This window comes from Solanum verrucosum, unplaced genomic scaffold, assembly GCF_900185275.1.
Source record: "Solanum verrucosum unplaced genomic scaffold, falcon-dt-bn FXZP01001278.1, whole genome shotgun sequence".
Lineage (NCBI taxonomy): Eukaryota > Viridiplantae > Streptophyta > Magnoliopsida > Solanales > Solanaceae > Solanum > Solanum verrucosum.
In genome coordinates this window covers 955,530-969,801 of record NW_026020317.1, presented here as the reverse complement: position 1 = coordinate 969,801, position 14,272 = coordinate 955,530, and the positions used below count along the sequence as shown (strand labels likewise).

General features: G+C 30.4%; 2 protein-coding genes across 3 annotated transcripts; both read left to right on the top strand.

The window, feature by feature from the left end:
• The first annotated feature begins 4,289 nt into the window (after positions 1-4,289).
• Positions 4,290-4,868, top strand: LOC125835278 (abscisic acid receptor PYL12-like). Its single transcript, XM_049514409.1, has one exon. The coding sequence runs from the start codon at positions 4,290-4,292 to the stop codon at positions 4,866-4,868; it is 579 nt and encodes a 192-aa protein (XP_049370366.1).
• A 2,574-nt stretch (positions 4,869-7,442) lies between these two features.
• Positions 7,443-11,920, top strand: LOC125835227 (N-(5'-phosphoribosyl)anthranilate isomerase 1, chloroplastic-like). Of its 2 annotated transcripts, none has more exons than XM_049514354.1 (5): positions 7,443-7,506; positions 9,984-10,040; positions 10,618-10,988; positions 11,068-11,231; positions 11,494-11,920. In XM_049514354.1, the coding sequence occupies exons 2-5, from the start codon at positions 9,992-9,994 to the stop codon at positions 11,717-11,719; spliced, it is 810 nt and encodes a 269-aa protein (XP_049370311.1). In that variant the 5' UTR covers positions 7,443-7,506; positions 9,984-9,991; the 3' UTR covers positions 11,720-11,920. The 2 variants fall into 2 exon arrangements, with proteins under 2 accessions (XP_049370311.1, XP_049370310.1); XM_049514353.1 differs by lacking the exon at positions 7,443-7,506 and adding an exon at positions 9,474-9,501.
• Positions 11,921-14,272: the final 2,352 nt, after the last annotated feature.

Sequence of the window (14,272 nt, the reverse complement as noted above, 5' to 3'; positions counted from 1 at the left end):
TGCAGGGGTGTTAACATTAAATCATAAAAATATAATTCATCTTATTTAGCTTTAAGTTTTGATTGATTTTTATTTCTCTAATTTATTAGTTTGGTTCATTAAAGTTGAGCTAGTATGTACGCAGCTCAAATTGTTTTATGAATTATTCGTCAAACTATCTTTTAACAAAATATATTTTCATTTGCTACGTTATGTATAATTATAATAAAGAAAAAAATTAAATACTAAAATAATTACATACAGAATGAATAAATTAACTACAACTTAATAAAAATTAATCATTTGAGTTATAAGTCACTTTCTAGCTCAATTCATTTCAGCTGAAATAATTATAATTTATCTAAATTCAATTTAATTCACCTATTTAACATCCTTATTTTTATATGTTTTTCCTTTCTTAGTTGTCAAGTAGCTTGCTATATTTATTAGTCAGTGTAATGCTTAGGGGTACAACGTGATCGTGCCGCGTACGATTATTTTTTTCTTTCTTTTTTAATTAAAGAAGAAGTTGGACAGCCCGACTTTTGTTAGGGGTTCATCCGAACCCCCTTCGACAGAAAATATTACTTTTTATATATGATTAAAAAAAAATTATGTATATATAGTAGATGTAGAATCTCCTTCGATTAATTGTTGTGTTCAGTTCTTCAAATTTCGAACATCCTTATTAAAAATCTTAGTTCCACCACTGAACTTGACCATGGCATAATTTCCATTTTAAACTTTAAATTTAGAACCAACACAAATTTATGATGAATTTTAGTAGAAAGGTGATTGCTTATTTAAATTTTCACCTACGAAAGTTTGATTTACTTACATCTTAATTCTCTTTTAAATCTCTTTTTTTTACCATTAATTTATTTTATTTTTTTCTTTAAAAAAGAAGAAGAAGAAGAAGAAAAGAAACAGTAGTACAAATTTGTAAAAGGAGTACTGCTAATTGGCAAGACAGAATTTTGGCACGAATTGCCAAGACACAGATAAATAATAAAACTGTCCCTTTGGCTTCAAAACCGCTTGTATTTTCCTCCAAAAAAGAAAATCACCTTTGACATTTTAATAATAATTTACTCTCTCTCTTACTTTACTCTTTTTATCTCCTTTAACTTCACTCTTCACTCTCATCCGTTCTTATTTTAATTTGTTGATCAAGAATTCATTTTGTTGTTGGATTTATAACATAAGTATATATAGTTCTTTAAATAACATGACTCCACAATACTTTTGTAGCTTAATTTCACTCTTCATTGGAATATTTCAATATTCAACCATTTGTATTTACGGTATAAACTATCACTAAGTCAAATGGTCAAACTTGCACATTCTTGTCAACTACAATATATAGAAGTAGGGGTATACAAAATCGAACCGAAAATCGAATCAAACCACAAATCGAGTCAAACCAAAAAAAAAAACCGACTAATGGTTGGTTTGGTGTTGAAAAAAAAAACCCGACTATATTTGGGTTGGTTTGATTTTAACTGAAAAAAACCAACCCGACATTATATATATAATTTTAAAATTTTATTTTATAAATAAAAATATTTACTTTGATATAATTTTTTAATATTTCTTATACTTTTTTTATAGTTTTTATCTTTTAATATATTATTTCAAGTGTGAAACTTAGAATTTTGAATAGTTCTATAAAAATTATAGTCCATAAATGTTGGTAATTATAATAAAACTTAAATCAAAATCAAATTAATACTAATGCAAAAATAAAATCAATTTAACACTAAGAATGATAATAATATTGAATATTTGTTCTTTGGTTTTACATTGGTTTAGACAATTAAAGTACATAATCTAATTTTAATTTTCTTTAATATTTAGTCATGTAACTAATACTTATTAAACTTATTTTAGCATGATTTAGTACTTTTAAATTATGATCATTTTCATTATGACTTGTTAATTTGCAATATTTATTTTACGCAATTTCATTATTATTATTTTTTTCAAATATTTTAGTGTCATTAATCATGTCATTGTTTGTGTTGTATTCTTAAGAAACACCTTAGATAGTTGTATTTTGGTAGGACTGGAGAAATTTTTGAAGTACAAGTAAATTATATGTTTATATGAATACTTTAGCGGAAAAATCCGAAAACCCGAAAAACCCGAAAAAATCCAAAAAAACCCGAGGTTGAAAAACTCGAGTTTTATTGGTTTGGTTTGGTTTGTAGATTTAAAAATCCGACACAAATAGTTTGGTTTGATATTTGAAAAACACGAACCAACCCGACCATGTACACCCCTATATAGAAGATTGATATATTTAAATATAGGGTTCTTGTGAATGAAGAAAAAAATTGACAAAAAACAAATATATTTGAACAAAGGTAGTTTAATCAACTCGGATTTGTCGTTGATTTATTATTCCAAATTAAAATTATGAACGAAAAGGAAACAAAAAAACGCTATTTAAAATGACAACTTATGGAGACCCAGACTTGGTAGAAATAGAAGTAAACCTTACCCAAAAAAAATGAAAAAACTCAATAAAGTATGAAATTAAATAAAAATTTCTTGGGCAGTGTAAAATAAATAATAATTACAACTTGGACTTTTCAGAAGTGGTTTAAGTTTTAAACAGTTGTAGTTTTAAAAGTATTAAAAGTGGTTTTACTTTTGAGGGTAATTTAGGTACACGAAATAAATAAATCTACCCAAATGCCCTTAACTTTTCACCAAAATTACGAAAATACCTTATTTTTGTTGCTCGTGTCATTTCGTGCCAAAAATCTGTCTTGCCAATTATATTTTCCGTTTGTAAAAAGTATAAAGAATTTTGTTTCTACGTCATCCACTCAAAGGACAACGAATTCTTTCTTGAAATTATTAGTATAGTAGTACTTTTTTTATATTATGAGAAAACAAACGGCTACGTTTGTTTCGGAATATCATTAATTTGTGAATTTTCAGATTTATTTTTGGAAAATCCCGTCTCCGGCTCTTTCTGACATTAAATGATGTAATGTAGTCGATAAGGTTATTCCTCACTTAATCAGAGGTCTATGTTCAAGCTTTGGGTATAAACAAATCTTTACCATGAGTGCTTCCCTTCCAATGAGACCCTATACAAGTTATAACGCGAATCTAGAATAATATGGCTTCAATACTTCAATACGGTATCAGACACCGAATGAAAAAAAAAACTCCCCTATTAGTGCTTGATCAAATTTTACATGTTTAATTTAATAAGTTAAATATATTTAGTTTAATTAATAATACATGAACCAAAAACTGGACTATTACTTCAACTAAAGAACTAAACTTTTTCTTAAATCTTACTCGATGATTACAGTTTCAAAATATGTGAATAAAAGATATTGACATCACAATCTAATTTCTTTAACCTGGATTCCAATTCAGGGACAGTAAGACCTTATTTTTTAGAGAAAAAAATAAAATATAGCTCAATTATTAGCCGGTTAAAAAATGAGACAAATGACAGTGCTTTTTCTGAAGTAAGATCTTGAAAAGTTGCCATTCAACAACTTCAGTTGAGTACGTGGCAGCTCCAGAAGAGTACACGTATACATCACCCACCTTTATTATAAAAAAAATACTTAAATATTAGTCCGTGAAATTGTTTAATTTGGAACTATATTTAAGAAAAAATACTTTAAAATTTGTGATTTAAAATAATATTAAAATATTTATGTGACAGTAAATTATTTATTCATTAAGAGTAAAAATATAAATCTAAAAGCTAAATTATCTATAGTGATAATAAAATGATATATCTTTTTTAGATAAAGTAATAAGTATTCATTTATTCATAGTCAAAGCTTAGTTTAAATCCTTTAAATAAGAAATCACGACGGAGTACTAGAAAAAAGTATGAGATAACGATAAAATATACTTTAACGGATAAAAAGTGCAATAAGAAACCTCTAAGAAGCATCCAAGGATGATTGTAACTTTAGTGCAGAATTTCTGCAACAAAATAGGCAACTTGAAAACTAGCAAGTCGATCGACCCTATATGTGACCTAAGACATGAAATATATTACGTCTATTTTTTCTTGTTGGACTAAATCCTCATCACAGAACCAAAACCGCCTACTTCTCGAACTTTCGCATTAGATACTTCTAGTATAGAACCTCGAAAAACGCTATTCTTCGAATGCACACCGAATAAAATTTCAGCACACCCTCTATAAAAGCAAAACAATAAAATCCACTATGGAGCAAAGAAACATTTACTCAAACCTCACATGCATACAATATCCAATCATGTTATGTACAAATCAACCAAAAAACTCAAAAGCTTTAGAAGAAATGATCAAACTTCAACACACTCATGAACTTTCACCAAGACAATGTTCTTCATTTTTAGTCCAAGTCATTGATGCACCACTTCCTTTAGTATGGTCTTTAGTGAGAAAATTTGACAAGCCACAATGTTACAAGAATTTCATTAGTAGCTGCACACTAATCTCTGGTGAAGGTGGTGTTGGTAGTATAAGAGAAGTGAACTTAGTTTCTGGATTTCCTGGTAAAAAAAGCATAGAAAGATTGGATATTCTTGATGATGATATGCATGTAAGTGTGTTTAGTATTCTTGATGCTGATCATAGCTTCTTGAATTTCAAATCTACTATCACTTTGCATGAGGATAAACAAGAAGATCATCAAGAAAAAGAAGATCATATAATTGGTAATTACTATAAGACAGTGGCTATTCAGTCATATGTTGTGGATATTCCAGAAATTAGTTGTAGAGATGATACATGTGAGGTGACTGATAATATTTTGAGATGGAACCTTAGATCTTTGGCTTGGGTTGCTGAAAATATGGATACTACTGATGATCAAGTTTCTTCCTTGGATTTGAACAAAAAAGAAATTGCTTGTTAGTTTTTGCTCTTTTTTTATATGATCTTTGCTCTTCCTACCTTTTACTTATTGAATACTGATGTGTTAATTATTATCCACACATAATGAATATCAGTATTGGATTTTCAGTCTCTCTTAATCTTTGACGAATAGAGTTACATAATAACTTATTGTTGGTGGAAGAATTTGTGCTAGTACTTATGGCGAATAAAATTACATAATATATTATTAATGAAAGATCGTAAAGTGTGAGATATTATTTCAAATTAATTGAGATACGTGTATAAGTTATTGCAATTTGGACTAAAATAAAGGTTGTTCTCTTCTTCTTAATTCCTCCTTGAACTCCTTAATTCATGACCATGAAGTTAGTCTAATTTTCTTGTATTAAAGAATTATTTTAAATAAAATTGTCATAAGAAGAAATTATGGGATTAGGGATAATATCTTTGCATAAGTTTTCAATGTTTCTCATCTAGGAGACATTAATTTTTATGACCTTCCATTTCCAAGAAGTCAACAAGTGACAACATATGTTAATTGTTAGGGGTACTGTTCAAAGCATAGAAAATTCGTGAGGATATAAAATCGTGGCAAACTGATAAGGTGCACACGGATAGATCTGGTGGCTACGTGACACAATTTGACTTCATGAGTCTAAAACTGATATCCATGCTCTTTTATTCTTTATATGAAAAAAAATTAAAAATATCTTTAAATCATGTGATATTAAAAAAAATTACTTGAATCAATAGTTTGATTTAAAATTTACGTACCACTAAGAAAATAAAATAAAAATATTATTTAGTTGAAAAATATTTATCCTCCTTCAATTCGTAAAAGATTAAGAAATAACAATAATTTTATTTTATTATATTATTATTGTTGTCTAAATAAAAATTAATGATAAAAATACTATGATTTTATATATATTACTTATGCTATCAGTTGAAAAAAAGTGGATGAAGTTATTCTTAGTCATAATGTTAAAATGAGACTGAAGGAAAAAAAATCTCCTTAGTTATTAGTTAAAGCATTAAAAAAAAAAGAGAAATTCGAATTTGATTATGTAATAGTAAAATATATTTAAAAGGGAAAATAGGTAAAAACACATTTTTGATCCATTTAAATAACATAATATTAAACATTTTGGATCAACCTATTAATTACAAGGGCATTTTGGGATCAAATATTAATTAGAAGCATTTTTGTTCAACTTCACATAATTTAAAAATATTTCCAATTTTTTTATGAATCGAAAAAAAAATTATCTTAAAAAAATAACGTTATTATTATTTCAGAAATATATGTTAGAAGATATAAATATATTGCTAGAATATAATTCAAGTCAATGCCTTTTGAAGCATAAATAAATATTTTCAATAGATCAGACTCTAATTTTGTAATATTTTTCAAAAATTTCATATTAATAATCAAATTATTTTGTCAATACTTGAAATCGGTTCGGCTTGGTTTTAAGTAGTATCGGTTCGATTTATCAGTTTTCGCTTTTTAAATATGCTAAACCGATAACTAAACCAAACCAATAAAATATTTGTTATTGGTTTTGGTCTTTAACGTTTCGATTTTCGGTTTAACCAATAAGAAAATGATTTCAAAACAAATATATGACTTCTCCAGCAATTTAACGCGAAATAAAAAAGAGAGAAATCTAATTACTCATTGAGTGCAAAAAATCTGCTAATTGTAGTAAGAGTATATCAAATACTCGTAATTCACAACCCTAGTCGTTGCCTAAACTTTGTTGTTGTCGTTCTTAGTTCTTTAGATTTTTGACGTTGTGAACCTAAAGACTAAAGTAATACTAAAACCTAAAGGATAAATGGAGAGAACATAGTTAATTAAGTAATGTTAATTGTGCAGGGTCCTTATAGTTATAGTCTAATATAGTGATTATATTAATATTTTTTGTTTGATATTTATGTATGACTTAAAATTAAAATAATAAATTATTATTTTTATTGGGTTATCGGTTAACTCAATAACTCAATATTAAAAAATCAATATCGAACTGATAACCTAATAATTTTTTTTTAATAAAATCATTAAATAACCGTTAACCCAATAACCCAATAATAATAAATCAATAACACCTTTTTCGATCAATTTATCGATCGGTTCAGTTTTTGCACACCCCTAAATAAATTTTGCTAGTATTCGAAAATCTTGTATATTTTCTAGATTAGAAAAAACTAGTTTTGGGTGTTCAAAACCCCGTAGATAAATGAGTTTATCTATTTATAATTAAAAAATAAAATCATGAGTTCTAATCAAATTTGAACACGAGAGAATCACAAAATTAATTATTGAAACTTTATATTGTAAAAATAATTCGAACATTTGATTTAAATAATTCCAATCACAAATTAGCCGATATAGATATCGAAGGGACTGAATACGGTGGCTCTCACCTTCAGTCAGCAACACAGTACGCCGTTCTCCATCTCCATTACCGGTGAAAATCAGTCCAACTACCATCGGTTCATTCCTCTGTAACCAAAGAACCCATCTCTTTGTGGTTCGCGTTTTATCGGGTTTCCGTTTGTAACTCCGGCTCGATTTTTGATTGAGATTTTTTTTTAGGTTGCCCTGCTTTGACTCGACGCAGAGTTGAATATATTGGAATTGGCTATTAAAGGTCCATTCTTTCAAACTTTGGAATGATTTATTGCTACTGTTATATGCTTAATTTATTATTTTGGGTAAACGATTGATGTATCATCTGATTTATTGCTACTGTTTTATGCTTAATTTATTATTTTGGGTAAACGATTGATGTATCATTGGCGACAACAAGCATGCTGTATTTTTAGTTCATTCTCAAACTGGAAATAAATTTTACAAAGAACTATCGGTGTGCTGTTAGAAGAGAAGTTGGACCATGGAAATTTAATTCATAAAGTAGATGAGATTCCATGTAGCTTTAGAAAGGATAGTTGTTTCTTCTTGAGTTCACAAATTAATGTTGGCTTATCTAGTTATCTGAAGTTTATGTCTATGTCGAAAACGAAAGGCAGAAATCAAAAGGGAAATGCAAGCATCTTATTAACAAATTGAGCAAAACAACTTGTCTATCTTGTACTAGGTACATTTGGCTAATGATACTATGTGCATTTTGTAAGTCAAGCTTGCACATTGTTTTGAATAGGAATGTCAGAAATTCTTGTAGACATTTCCTTCCAACCTTAGAAATTAACAAATTCGACAAATCAATTCTAGGAATGCAACAATATCTTCTGAATTGATAACCCTGAAAAGATTGCATACCTGACTCTTCTAGTTCTTGGAACTTCAGCTCAATCAATAGCATTTCATCAATTCATTTCGATCTTCTTGTAAGTCTGCAAATTCTTTTCCTTTGGATTTGAAGTGTTCAGAATTAACTCTTTGTTAGTAGTATCTGTAGAATGATAGAATCAGTCTTTTTCAGAGAGTCAATTAGTATCTCCATGAAGAAAATGCTATCTTGAAAAAATTTCTCATCTATACAATGTCAATGGCTGTGACAAGTATCTGTGCACAACTATTTTCTCTTTTGGATTACATAGTATCACCAATCCCTCCTAAAACAAGTAATAGTACAACTCCATGAACCTGTCCTACCACAATTGGAATCCATTTCTTCCATAAGTACAATGACCTGCCACTATTGTTCAAGGTCGATAGGCTTACTTCTATAGGGATTGACATCCAAATATGATCAAACTTGCCCACTGAATATGCATTATAAATTACTCAAAGAGAGGAAACCCATCTTGGCTTATAATTGGCCTCGTACGTTTAGTCCTCCATTCAATTCCTTTAAACCGTTCTTTGAAGTTATGTCTGGATTAGTAATTTAGGGAGTAGTAATGCAAGGATTGCATAATGTAGGGATTATGATGTTTAGTTTGATATTTTACATATTATTATACAATGTATCATTTAAAATATTTTATTTTTTAAATAACGTAAAAAAATTCTTACTATTGTGAGGGTTAATTTTGTCATTTTAGCATTTCTAATCGATTACTATTATCCGTGCCCAACTTGTTTGGGACTGAAGCGTTGTATTCTGATATCCACATTCTTATTTCACATTCTATCCGGCATAAAATAATACGTAAATTCCCGCATAACTTATGCAGGTATTATTTGTGAGGAAAACAAAAAGGAGCAACCAATGGTCTATCAATTAATGCTGTTTTGTACATGGAATTTAATTATTCTCAAATCCCGACCGATCGTTTTATAAGCTTATGCTGATCATTTTTATCTGTGGGTATTAGCTCTTCCAAAGCCCAGATCAAACGACCCCTTAGATTCTGAACAAACATAAGATATCCTTTGTTTCTATCTATTTTGTACTTATTCTAGATTTTAATCATGTATTGAAATGCTCTGGATATCTCCATGTTTTTTATGGTCTATGTTGCTTTGCAGTGTCTGGATTTTAGTTGCTTATATGTTAATTGGGTTTCTTTGTTGAATAACTAGTATAAGATGACTAGTCTAGTTATTAGAATGTGTTAGCAATTCCTCTGTTTGGCCAGTTCCTAAATTTGATGAGTAGCAGGACTATTTCACGGCATTTCTCCTCTCTTGCATAGCACTACAGTGGTAGAACGGAATTAGGAAGAAATGATGCTCTCAGGTTCTGCATTACCTTATATTTCTCTTCATCCTTCTTTAAAAATACACTTTTTCTAATATGGCAGAGCTCCAAGAGTGTGTCAGTGTATGAGAAGCAATAGACAACATCTAACTGTCAAGTTATACAAGTGTCGTCTCATCCTGATACCAATAGTAGATTTTAGATTTTAAGAGATGTGGGGTGTTCCTCAGTGCAGTGTGCAAAAGAGCGTTGGATCTCTATCAAAGTGCATATCATCCATCACCTTGAAAGCTCTTCCTATTTTTACATAAACAAAGAAGCAAGTGTATTCCCCGTGGACGTGCCATTATGATATTTACTTTTCCTAAGAGCTGTTATTTAGCAGATAAAATTTGTTTAATGTTCTCAAAAATCTACTTCTGTCAATTTCTGAGGTCCTTATTTAATAATTTGTCTGAGTGGCATTAGAGCACATAACATTGCTATTTAATTTGTCTTAGCCATAGTTCTGTGTTTTTCAGTGTTCAACATGGGAGCTCAGCTTCAACCAAGAGTAATAGGCATTCCCAGAAATCAAGGTAAGTGGAAGTTTGGATTATATGGGCATTCTTTGCACTTATAGTACCCCCACCCTAAACGGAAATAGAAAAAGAAAACAAGAAAAAGAGAGTAAACCTTTGTTAGAAATAATCTGTAATTTCAGGAGATAATAAGTAGGAAATTGTAGGACCTTGAATTCTCTTGAGAAAGCATGTGATGTGAAGACCAAGGAGAAATCACCACAACTATTACTTATTCTGTTTGTCCTTTTTAACTTTTTTCACACAAGCAAAAGAGAGAAGCGAACCAGGACTGGGATAGGAAGCTTACACCTAAACATTTATTCTCGAGTTAAGCTTGCTTGCTTTTTCCACTATTTCATTTTTTCTTGAGTTTTTTTAATCTTACGGAGAAAGTTTTCTTTTTGACCTTCTCATATTCTATTTCTTATTACCAATATGTGGAAAGATGCAAATTTGCAGTTGATAGGTGTTTTGAAAAGTAACTTATTATGATTTTTCCTTAAGATTCTTTTAAAACTGGTACAGAGTTCTAGTTGAAGTACAATATGATAGAAATGATACATCATTCTTTTGCCAAAGCTTCTTTTTACAGGTCTATTCGATGTAAAAGTATACACTACAAATAGAGCACGACTGAGGACTTCCTCCAGGAACAGATTTATGTGCACCTTAAATCAGTCAGCACGGGTCTCGGCTCAAGCAGAGCAAAGAGAAAGTAGGACTTTAGTCAAAATGTGTGGAATTACATCAGCTAGAGATGCTGCTCTTGCAGCAGAAGCTGGAGCCAATTTTATTGGTATGATCATATGGCCTAACTCAAAACGTTCCGTTTCACTTTCTACTGCAAAGGAAATCTCGAAGGTTGCACGGGACTATGGAGCTCAGCCAGTTGGTGTGTTTGTAGATGATAATGCTGACACAATACTAAGGTGCTCTGATGCAGCAGACCTTGAATTGGTGCAGGTGAGGAACTGTCTATCTTTCACCATTACGAATTTCTTGTTTTCAATACTCAAATCCACATTACATTCAAATTGAGCAGCTTCATGGAAATGGTTCTCGAGATGCTTTTCCAGTTTTAGTCGGAGAGAAACGTTTAGTATACGTTCTTCATGCAAATGAAGAGGGAGGCCTTTTGAACTCTGTTTCGGATGAGGAGTCTTCTCTGGTTGATTGGATTCTAGTGGACAGTGCCAAAGGTGGCAGGTACAGTTCTTCCTTATGTATAAACCTGCCATTGGCATGGCTGTGTATGTAATCATGCACTCTCTTTTAGACTAAGCTTAATCCCACCCCATATGGAGATAATTGACAAAGATGTAACTACATTTGGCTAGTATGATTAAACTCCTTTTTTGGATTCATTCGTTCCAAAACAAACTTGTTTATTGTAACTTTAGCATTGCCGAGATACTGAATCTGATGAGATAGGAATCAAACCACTAACAGTACTGACATACTTTTGCAGTGGCAAAGGGTTTAATTGGGCTCAGTTTAAGCTACCATCAATTAGAAGCAAACATGGATGGCTCTTGGCTGGAGGAATTAACCCGGAGAATGTTTGTGAAGCTCTCTCTGCTCTTAAACCCAATGGAGTGGATGTCAGTAGTGGCATATGCGGACAGGATGGCATCCAAAAGGATGAGTCCCGGATACTATCATTCATGAATGAAGTGAAATCTTTACGCCTTTAGTTAAATACTGAATAATGGCAAATTCCCTAGTGCATGCAGATTGTTAAATCAACTGCAATGTTAGTGCTGATCCTCTTGTAATTGCTCAGCTGATTAGTGTAGGCCAGGACTTGTATCTCATGAGAGATGCTTCAAGTTTGTATTTGAAAATCAAGTAACATTACATACTTTCGTTTTGCAATGGAATCAAAGTATTTTGTCATGTCAGATAACTAGTGAAGTCACAGTCACGTCTTGATTTTTGGCACGTAAAGAGGAGGAGCATGGATGCTCCAATGAGGAGTTGTGAGAGATTGACAGTAGTAAGTTTGAGGAGAGGTAGATTGAGGAAGAATTGGAGAGAGGTGATTAGACATAACATAATAGATTTTTAGCTCATTGAGGATATGATCCTAGATAGGAGAGCATGGAAGTCAAGGATTATAATAGACTGTTAGTAGGTAGTTGATTGTTTCTCTCTTTCTAGTGCTAGAAATTAGAATTGGTTTCTAGTATGAAGCATCTATGCATTCCTTTACCAGTATTATTATGAACTGAGCTAGTTAATTTAGGGTTATTGTCGAGTAGAAAGTGATTTAATTTGAAGCGATTGAAATTTATATTAATCGATCATAAAGAAAAAGAATCGTATTATTTATTTCGATTAAGCTTCTTTCCTTTTAATTTGGAATGACGAATATGAGCTGCATGAAACGCCTGAGAGGTCAAACTTGTCAATCACATCTTTGATGTTCATCAAACTTAGAAACAAGTTAAATAATTTTAAAAAATTTAATACAAATAAAATAATAGTATCCCTTAATTTTTTTGTTAAGAGCCATGATTTCATTCATCTCATTATATCTTTTAACGATATGATAACCTTTTGTCTCATTTGATACTTGAATACGTGTTATCACTTCCACGTGTTCATGTTAACGATTTTTAAAGAATCGTTAAAATCATCAGGATTTTATTAATATCAGCTTAGTGATTAACCAAGTAATTGATTTGGTAGTTGAGAATAAAATATCAAGTGGGAGGTCACATGATGATAGTAGAAGTAGTGCTCAACTATTCTATCCTTGCATTTCTTTACGTTGAAAATTACATTTGTGTCCGTTAGTTTTCAACCACCATATCCCATCATCTTTTTTAGTCAATCTAAAAAAGAATAATATATTTATATTTTTAGTAATAATTTAACTTTAAAATATCTATTTCATTCTTAATAAAATGATTTATAACCCGTAATTACACAAACATCTTCTTTCTTAAACTTCAGTCAAATCAAACTAATTAATTTAAAACAGAGAGATTACTATATTTTATTAGGACCGATTATATGACAGATAAATAATTATTGCAATTAATAAGAAAGTAAACTGAAAACGACCCAAAATAAAGAGAAAAAGAAAGCGTGGGCCTTGGCTCTGTGAGATTATGACAATTGAAATCGACAATAATTAAGTATGAAAATAGATCGAATTCATACCTTCAGTAACTTTAGTTTTCAGCATTTCCACAGTGAGGTAAACAAAAAATTGTGTTATCAACATTATTTATATGTAATCAAGCAAAACACTATATATAAGGATAGGAGGGGGGCCTCGGGCATGGCAAGGGATGGAGTGGTCAAGGTACAGGGGTTGGGGGCGTTGGATGGATGAAGACAGAGGCGAACCCATGATTTGAAGTCTTTGAGTGCATCAATATTAGCTTAACTCAAATATGACTCTAAGAATAGTGAAATAAACACTCTGCCTAGATTCGAACCCAGGCCTCGTGGGTGAATCCTCTAGTTTGTATGACATTCCTATGAATTGGAAAATGGGAGGAACAATTCAACACATCCAGCTGGGAGGTCCAATGCTTATCAAGGATTTAGTAATTGCATTTGTGTTGGCATTTGCAGCAGGTGGTGCTTTTAAGATGCGGCATTGGGATATGCAGAAAAGATCTAAGAATTTCTATCACCAACTTGACAGAGGTGAACCCACTGTCGTTGCACAAGACTATTAGCCCATCACTCTAACCTTATCAATAATCATCACCTATCTCCTTATTTTCTTCTCTTTTTTTCTTTATTAGTATTTGTATTCATGTGTATTTTGTTCTTAATTCAAATAAGTTTCATGCGAAAAAAAGAAGTAACTTTAGTTTAAATATAATATTATATTTATTTTGAAAAATTTATTTAATATGTTTAGATTGTTAAAAAAATAAAATTCTTAACTCATAAATTAAATTTTAGCTTCATCTCTATAATTCAAAGTAAGAAAAATATCTTATAATTCACCTATTACCAAAAGTTATAATAGAATAGTAAATGTTTCTTTTATTTTTAAATAAAGACTTCAAATTTCAACTCTATAAGTTAATATTTTACCTCAAAATAAGATTTCTCAATATGAATTGGAATTAGTTAAATTTCAAAATGAATATCAATGATTGTATGAGAAAATGAAAAATAAACTTATATAATTATGCATACTATCTTTTAAATTAATTTAATCGATTCATTGATTCAGATCTCAAGTCAAACCTCTTACCAACCAACACATGCACCATTAC

Coding starts and splice junctions, on each gene's coding strand:
- LOC125835227 (XM_049514353.1), top strand. Junction 10,041..10,617: donor AGGCATTCCCAGAAATCAAG/GTAAGTGGAAGT, acceptor TTCTTTTTACAG/GTCTATTCGATGTAAAAGTA. Junction 10,989..11,067: donor CAGACCTTGAATTGGTGCAG/GTGAGGAACTGT, acceptor CAAATTGAGCAG/CTTCATGGAAATGGTTCTCG.
- LOC125835278 (XM_049514409.1), top strand. CDS start 4,290: ATGATCAAACTTCAACACACTCATGAACTTTCACCAAGACAATGTTCT.